General features: G+C 37.2%; 1 protein-coding gene across 1 annotated transcript; it reads left to right on the top strand.

Annotated features, from left to right (window-relative positions):
• Positions 1-523: 523 nt before the first annotated feature.
• LOC149679507 (uncharacterized) lies at positions 524-6,657 on the top strand. Its single transcript, XM_089835288.1, has 7 exons — positions 524-669; positions 760-825; positions 1,623-1,704; positions 1,774-1,878; positions 2,163-2,294; positions 2,380-3,253; positions 6,034-6,657. Exons 2-7 carry the CDS (start codon positions 779-781, stop codon positions 6,582-6,584), a joined length of 1,791 nt encoding a protein of 596 aa, XP_089691414.1. The 5' UTR covers positions 524-669; positions 760-778; the 3' UTR covers positions 6,585-6,657.
• The last annotated feature ends 2,090 nt before the right edge of the window (positions 6,658-8,747 follow it).

Raw genomic sequence — 8,747 nt, forward strand, 5'->3', positions numbered from 1 at the left:
TTTCGTGTTAATTGATATCTTGGTTCTCACGTGAAAAATGCCTGTTTTTGGGTTAATTTCAGTTTTTTTGTAACTAAATTTAATTTGTAAGGAGGGAGGGTAGATTAGTTAGGTTTGTTTAGTTTCTGAAACAGATTTAAATAACCTACTTTAATTACGACGTTTATTGGAGTTTTCGCATTTTTAAATTTAACCCCACAAAATGTTCTGCCGAAACCCGAAACTCACTATTTTCAGGGCCGGAAATAAGAAAAATTTCTAATTGGACATGTGTCCAGTGATGCCCCCTTTGACAGGAAAATTTATAGGACATTGTCCACTGCAGTGCGAAAAAATTGTGTGGCGCCTTCATAGTCAAGCTATAAAAACTCCGGAAAAATTTACTGGTCAACCGTCCTGTGACCCCCTTAGTTTTTTAAAAAAATATGGGACATTTTAAAATTTTATTGGACAATGTCCAGTGTCCTGTGCTTATTTCCGGCCCTGACTATTTTACCCTTAAAAGCCGAAGCCAAAAGTCATTAAAATGTTTTAGCAGACGACGCATAGGAGGAATTCTACTATTTTAGAATTTGGGGTAATTCAGTAAAAATTGGTCAAAAGTAAATTTAGGAGTAAATAGTATTTCCCGGAAAAGTGTTCATATTAATTTCATATCATCCCTGACTGGTAAGTGATAATGTACATTAGTGACACTAAGTGTTTGTTTATGTACATATTTTTATTATTATTAAAATGTTTCGTATGTTATCGTAACAGGGAAACTGTGCAAAGAGTGATGGAATTTGTCAAAGAATGTCGTGTTATGGTCGAACGTTTAAGCTGGTAAGTGATGAATATAATCGATATAATGCAACTTGGATGTCAACATTGCATAAAACGGATCCAAACTTATTGAAAAAATTCCCTCCTTTTACAAAATATTACTAAAGTCGGTATATATGTTTTGACCCCTGAGTAACATGATCTTTTTCAAATTATTGCTGATTAGCATGTTTATTGCCTCCTTTTCAACAATATTTTTAAATTAGTTTCATTCTACCCCACAAAAGAGGCGCACATTTAGCCACTGGTGTAGCTTGTAAGATGTCCTAGCTATAGGGCGAATTAGTTAAGCATGTGAGATCTACCATAGATATGAGATGTACCGTCATTGCTGAATATTGAACAGAAAAACCATACGAAATCGTGACCACTCAATATCTGAATTATGCCTCATAAGTAGTCAATATGCATCTATCCATAGTATTTTCTCCATCATCGGACATCGGTATAGCTTTTAGGAATGAAGCCTTTTCAATTGCTGTATTCATAAAATGGGGTTGAGGAATAGAACTATCTCAATTGTGACGTCAGTGCCTTGGTAAAGGGTCACATGATTGTGACGATTGACTTTGGCAGTGGGCGGCCATGTTTGGTACTTCTTACATTTTATGGGCATATAGCTTGGGTGACGTCACACTAAGGTTTCTGAGATAGCTCTTGAACAAAATTGCAGCGTTAATTATCACAATCTTTTGAACTAATTAAGCTTTGCCATGTTTTCTTAGCTTTTTTTTACATTTCTTGCCATTTGTTCTTTTTTTGATTTACCCTCAGTTTGAAAAATTATTTTATTTTAGGGAAGATTTACAGTTTCACAAACACTCTTTACAAAATTCCGAAATGAGTTTAGTAAATCTTCAAAGAGTCGCGATTAAAGAGGTATTTGCGAAATTATTGCAATATTCCTTGTTTTACGCAATCTGGAAGTTATTGAAACTTTGTTTTTAGGAAATGGACTACGAGGAAAATTGTAACTATGATCACTTAAGCAAAGATGATCTAATCAATGAAGTAAAGGCTAGAGATGATCGAATTAGGACACTGGAAGCCGAGGTATTTTTCAAAGCATACGGGAGCACAAAAATATGAGACCCTTTTGGGATCATAGCCAATTTTATATGCACAGGATAAGTTGTCGAATCTGTTGTCTCTTAATTAAAGGCTAATTAATCTAAGGGGATTGGTAACATGTCCGTCGTTATTAAAGAGGACCTTTGTTACTGATCCCCCTTCTTGTGTGTCATTGGTTTCTCCTCTATCTTGCTTGCCCCTTCAAAAATACTTTCAGCCAAAGAAACTCCGAAGATTGTTTTGTAATGGAATCTCATTTTGTTTAGTGTAATGTCTTAATTTCAAACCTGGAAAAAGAGAGAGTGAAAACAACGTTAACGATAAATAAGCAAAGAGACGAAATTGAAAGACTCAATAGGGTCATTAAAGACTTGGAAAGGAGAATCAAAGATCTGATGGTATGCAACATTTTTCACTTTCATACTCGATTGGAAAGGGAATTACTTTAAGGATGAGAGTTGTTGTTAATTGTTTAAAAAATAGGAGAAAAGTGGAATACATCAATTAGCTAATGATGAATACGTGAAAACTGAACCTGTTGAAATTGATTGTGCAATAAATGCACAAGAGTTATCCCTTCCAATTGTGGTGCACAGTGTCCAAGGCATTCTGGATAAAGAAGATATTATTCAAGAATCACCTGTTTTTGAACCTCAATATGTTAAGGAGGTTTACAATACAAACATAGAAACTGAAATTACCTCTAAAAAATATGAAAATATGGGGTTTATAACGCGAAATACGAATCCGTGTGTCCTTAAACCGAAATACAGTGACAGTGCGCCTTCACGTAAAATTAAGGTCGAAAACCAATTCGAAATGACTCCTGACACGAACACGGAGAGCGATTCGCCACGAGAACCTCTTGAGAACAATATTAACAGCAACGACTCTCTTAAATCACAAAGTGTCTCGACAGAGAGGAACACTGGGGATATTACGACTCAATCGAAGAAATTTCGTGTTCCTGAATTGAATGTTGAAACCGAGAAGCATTTGGATCTTTCTCTTGATGCAAATGTCGAAGGCGATTCACTAGAAAGAGTCCTAGAAAACGATCTTGATGATAACCAATCCAAAATCGCCTTGACAGATGCGAAGGAAAGTGATAGACAAAATCAAAGTGTGGAACTGTTTGTCGATCCGAGCTCATTGTGTGTGCCAGTGTGTGTTCCTAAACTAGAACGGAACCCAAATGAACTATCCGAATTCGCCTCCGTCTCTATGGAAAGCGATTTACCCGAAGTTCCAATCGCAGTTGAAAATAATAGTTCGGTGTCCAATTCGGAGACATTTGAAGAAGTCGCTCCAAATATTCCAGAAGGTAAAACCTCATCGCCTCGCTCGGAAATTGCAGGTAAGTCATAAAATCTTTTTATAGTCTTGAGTACCTAGATTGAGAAGTCATATTTCTAAGCAACTATTTCCGACTTCTGGGTATAAAGTCTAATAGCGTATTCCATTTGAATGCTCTGATATCGCTCTCGATTTGCTTAATAAAATCCGAATGTATTTTTTTATCATCTTTCAAAAATCGCGAATGTGGGAGACACGAACTGCCTGCCGGAAAATCAGTGTTCAGTTTTAGGATCTAATTCTGCTTTAAACTTAGATGAAAACTAATCTTGGGTTATATTAATTCAAAATCTATGACGTCACATTAAAACGCGATGCAGGAAAAAAATCTTCAACTGTTATTAGTGTTTCTTTGCAAGCTCACTGAAAATTAATTTGGTCAAACAACAAGCCATTAACAAATGGGGGGGGGGACCCTTGTTCGTGAAGAATGTGCCTTAGGAAGAACGCTCTAGACTTGGAAAAAGCATAGGCGAATACTATGGATTTGAAGGCTACAGAGTCGAGTAAAATGTCATTTATATCCTATATGGAACATATTTAAATGTGTTGGACAAAACGTTCACACTTTAATGTTATTTTTAAAATTCTACATAACATTTATTGAATTGAATAATGAAACTTTCCCAAGGGTCTTCACTCTTTTCTTATCATCGCTGGTACTTATTTCGACCAAAATACTTAACTTGTCATCATGCAGCGTCACCTAGCATTTGATTCCCTAAAAATCCTTTAAATATTTTGAGAGTAACGAAAAGTTTGAAATACGACCGTTCGACAATATACGTCGTTTTTTATGTATTTTCTGTGGGGAAAGTCAAGAAGGAACGTACAACGGGGTTCTAAAGTTCAAATATTGAACTGGTTATAATAGGGGTGTACAACGTCATATTTCAAAGGGTAACGAAGAATATTATCAGCGCGAATATAGATTCAGGCGCAAGTGTCATTTAATCGCACATAAACACGTTCATAGTGCTGAAAAACCGTTCAAATATGATCAGTGTGACTATGGGTGTTTATTAACTTTTTACCTCGGTAAACATTATTAATCAACGCTACTATTTACCTCTCCAAGTGACATATGTCATTGCAGGGGGTACTGTTTGGAACGTTTCTGTGTATGTCTGTCTTTTATTACACTAGAGCTCGTTCGCATATTGCATATGGATGTAGAAGTGTTCACGTTTTCCGATGGTCGATAAAAATTGTATTTCACCATGTTAATTTTTCTACTTGAGTACCAATCCACACTATTCCTTCATCTGCCTAGTTTCTCGTACATTCCACATAAACCGAATCTGTTGCATTGGCTTCTGAATCCACCACCTTCTGGCGTCCATCTACTTCGTATATTTGAGATAAGCTTCTACTTCACCATCGTTAGGGGTACTAGGAACGTCTAGCCTCCGAGGGGCGGGGCTTACGCAAAATGTTCACGGGATTTCGCTATTCATCATCAAATGATTGCCTGCAAGTCTGCAACTCCATTATAATCGTTACGGATAAGATCACGGGAACTGTCCAACCTCCACATGGCACATCTGTCTTAGCCTCCTCTTTAATGATTCATAAGAATTATGAAATGTTTGCGCATCTGTTCTAGTCCTGCTCTTTAGCGATTCATAACAATTATGAACCTCGGATTTTTGTTATTAAATAAGTCTTACATACTTACACATACAGTTTCATCTTGCAATAAGTTCTAATGAACCTGTCTTAAAACGATTGAATGAAAATTAATTTGAGAATTTGAGAGCAAAGAAAAGTTAAAAGTACAACCTTTCGGGTTTCTAGCCAAGGTTTCTCCTCCAGTTAAGTTGATCTTCAACCTCTTTTTGTTGATATGCTCGTTTATTCCTCCACTAACGCCTTTGATCAACTCACTTTTTAATTTTACACGGAATTTTTCCGTTTAAAATTTAAGAAACGGCACCAAAACCCCTGTCCCTGTCCCTGTCCCTGTCCCTGTGCCGGACGCGTCCGCGAAACGAACGCTTACGATAAGAGAGGGAAACCGGTCGCGTCCGCGAAACGTACGCTTACGATGAGAGAGAGAGATCGCTAGCGTACGCGGTGGCGATACGAAGCCCCGCGTAGAGAGAGAACTGCCTGCCTGGTATATTAGTGAGAGGGGGAAGAGGGAGAGGGGGCATCCCGCTCGGAGAGAGAGGAAAGAAAGGTAGTTTAAATCTCGCGGGCTTTTTTGAGTGAAGGGAAACAAGGGAAACAAGATGATAATTTTCGTGCACTACTGCACTTTTTTAATTTTACACGGAATTTTATTCCGTTAAAATTTAAGAAACGGCACCATGCGCGTGATACATCAGAGATTATGCTGAATGGTTAGGTTAGGTTAGGTTAGGTTTCGTAAAATAGAGGGGACAGTTTACGGTCATAGTGATTTCTGGTTTAGGGGATCCAGGATTTGGTTTTAGATACATTATTTGATTCGTATGGTTTTGAAAAATTATACTTTAGTGGGGTGCACAATTTAGTTTCATTAATATTATTTGAAATGTGACGTTATTAGAAATTAAGGGGATACACGATTGCGTTTCAGAAATGTTTTTAGTTGTACGATTTATTGGAGATCAACTATACGGGGGGTCACGTGAGCCGTGTAAAATTACTATTAAGGCCCAGCCCTTGGGCCATCTTGTTTAATCTGTAACACTGCGTTTTCGTACGCACTACCTATTTTTATGAAGTTCGCATGAATTTTATTGTATTTTTGGTACTAAATTATAAATGATGTTTGTGATTTTATATTTTCTGTAGGGAAATTGAAGAAGAAACATATAACCAGGTTCAAATGTTCAACTGAATATAAAAAGGGCCTACAACGTCGCATTAGAAAGGGTAACGATGAAAAACGCTTCAAATGTGATCAATGTGACTATACATTCAAGCGTAATTTCGATTTCATCAAACATAAACGCATTCATAGCGGTGACAAACCGTTCAAATGTGATCAGTGTGACTATGGATTCACGCAGAAGAGTTCATTGATCAGACATGAACTTATTCACAGTGGTGAAAAACCCTTTAAATGTCATCAGTGTGACTTCGCAAATACGCGGAAGAGTGATTTGATCAGACACGAACGCATTCACAGTGGTGAAAAACCCTTCAAATGTGATCAGTGTGACTATGGATTCGCACGGAAGAGTTCTTTGGACATTCATCAACGTATTCACAGGGGTGAAAAACCCTACAAATGTGATCTGTGTGACTATGAATTTACGCAGAAGAGTAATTTGAACGTACATAAACGTAAAAGACACGTGTATGAACAGATGGATTTACATTTTAAATGTGTTGGACAATAACCACATTTGATCCTCTGAATGGGCCGAAACTGTTTATGTAACAATCAATTAAATTTCTCCATTCTAAATTGTATTAACGGAGCGCCGCTCATTTTAGTAGAAAATACTCTTTGGGCACTATATACTGTTGTAACACCGCGTAATTTACCATATTGCAAAATTAACGTAATTTTCTTACCCTAGTCCCGGTAGAAGTGTCCGTGTTTTCCGATGGTCGATAAAAATTGTATCCAATCCACACTATTCCTTCATCTGCCTAGTCTCTCGTCCATTCCACATAAACCGAATCTCTTTGCATTGGCTTCTGACTCCACCACCTTCTGGTGTCCAAATGCTTCGTATATTTGAGATAAGCTTCTACTTCATCACCATCGTTAGGGGTACTAGGAACGTCTAGCCTCCAAGGGGCGGGGCTTACGCAAACTTTTCCCGGAATTTTGCTATTCATCATCAAATGATTGCCTGCAAGTCTGCAACTCCATTAAAATCGTTAGGGGTAAGATTACGGGAACTGTCTAACCTTCACATGGTGCATCTGTCTTAGCCTCCTCTTTAATGATTCATAAGAATTATGAAACGCGTATATTTGTAATTAAACTAGGCCTACATACTTAAACATTAGTTTCATCTTGCAATAAGTTCTAATGAACCTGTCTTAAAACGATTGAACAAAATTTAGTTTGAGAGCAAAGAAATGTTAAAAGTGCAACCTTTCGGGTTTCTAGCCAATTGATTTTCCTCCATTTAAGTTGATCTTCATCCTCTTTTTGTTGCTATGCTCGTTTATTCTTCAGCAAACTCCTTTGATCAACACGTCTTTTTTTACTCTGTAACACTGCGTTTTCGTACGCACTACTATGAAGTGAGCAAGTGCTAAAATATGCATTGTCTTTTATAGAAATCTTAAAAAACATTAAGCCTATAACTATAGGCCAGTCTCTAAAGGGAGGGAAATCTCAATATTTTAAAAAGTAATGTTACTTCGGAAGAAAATAAATGTAAAAAATAATTTTTTGGAAAAGGCGTACCATGTTACAATATTTCCAAAATATTACTAACCGAACCCAACCTGACCCAACCCAACCAAACCTAACCTAACCTAGCCAAACATAACCTAACCCAACCCAACCATACACAACCAAACCGAACCTAACCAAACCCAACCTAACCTAACCGAACCTGACCAAACCCAACCCAACCGAACCTAACCAAACCCAACCCAGCCCAACCCAACCTAACCGAACCTGCCCTCACCTTACCCAACCAAACCCAACTGAATCAGTATTCCAAGCATAGCGAATTTACAGTAAAGCAGACGACATTTTACATCCAATAAGGATAAATCTTGGACACATGGAAATCAGTCGATGGGGAAAAGAACAGGAATTGAAGTCTACGCTTCAGCTGTTTACCCTATATTCTGAAAGCTACATTCACAACTGGTTTTCAGTGTAAACACTATCGTCTCGTCTCACCAACAATATTCTTAGTTTGCCAACATGAGTGTTAACGTTAAATAACACTAAATCTCAATTGTAGCTAGACGCACTGATAGTCAATGCGCACCATACAGAGAATAAAAACTCTGTAGCTACTACCCGTTTACCACTAGCCCTTTTACTATTCTAATTGCCACCATGATCTTTTCTTCCATTTTAAAATCTTAACCTGATTATTTAAGAGTGTATTTAACTTTCGGCTCACTCTGCACCGTTGATGTCTCTTCATTTCAGACACGAAAATCAAAGCCACAAGTTTACTTCACCTCAGGCCTCAATTATTCACTCTTTGTTTCACTAAGCCTATTGCGGATAATACTTGTTATACCCGCCGGAGTCTAGGTCTTAGTTTTCTTCATGAAATAACTAAACCAAGGATTATTCTATATACAGATGTAGTATAGCTTAAGCAATATATAAACAGCCATTTCAAATAACAATATTAAAAAAAATCTGTGGAATATCAAAATGAAACAGAGCTTTAAAGCTACAAAAGTACTAAATGCATCATAATTACGAAAAATACTTTCACATGTTCACTTTATATTATGGAAAAAGGGAATATTAAGGTTCTGTATGATTTCTTAACACATCAACACAAGGCTAACTGCTAACGCGACGCACTAGTGTAACAATGGACGGACACACACAGACAAAAACATAG

This window comes from Phalangium opilio, unplaced genomic scaffold (assembly GCF_054372755.1).
Source record: "Phalangium opilio isolate 3A_F unplaced genomic scaffold, DU_Popi_V2 ptg000041l_1, whole genome shotgun sequence".
NCBI classification, from domain to species: domain Eukaryota; kingdom Metazoa; phylum Arthropoda; class Arachnida; order Opiliones; family Phalangiidae; genus Phalangium; species Phalangium opilio.

Bases quoted from the DNA above. Each gene is read 5' to 3' on its own strand.
- LOC149679507 (XM_089835288.1), top strand. From the start codon at position 779: ATGGAATTTGTCAAAGAATGTCGTGTTATGGTCGAACGTTTAAGCTG. The intron at 826-1,622 runs GTAAGTGATGAA...ATTTTATTTTAG, and splicing joins ATGGTCGAACGTTTAAGCTG to GGAAGATTTACAGTTTCACA. The intron at 1,879-2,162 runs GTATTTTTCAAA...CATTTTGTTTAG, and splicing joins TTAGGACACTGGAAGCCGAG to TGTAATGTCTTAATTTCAAA.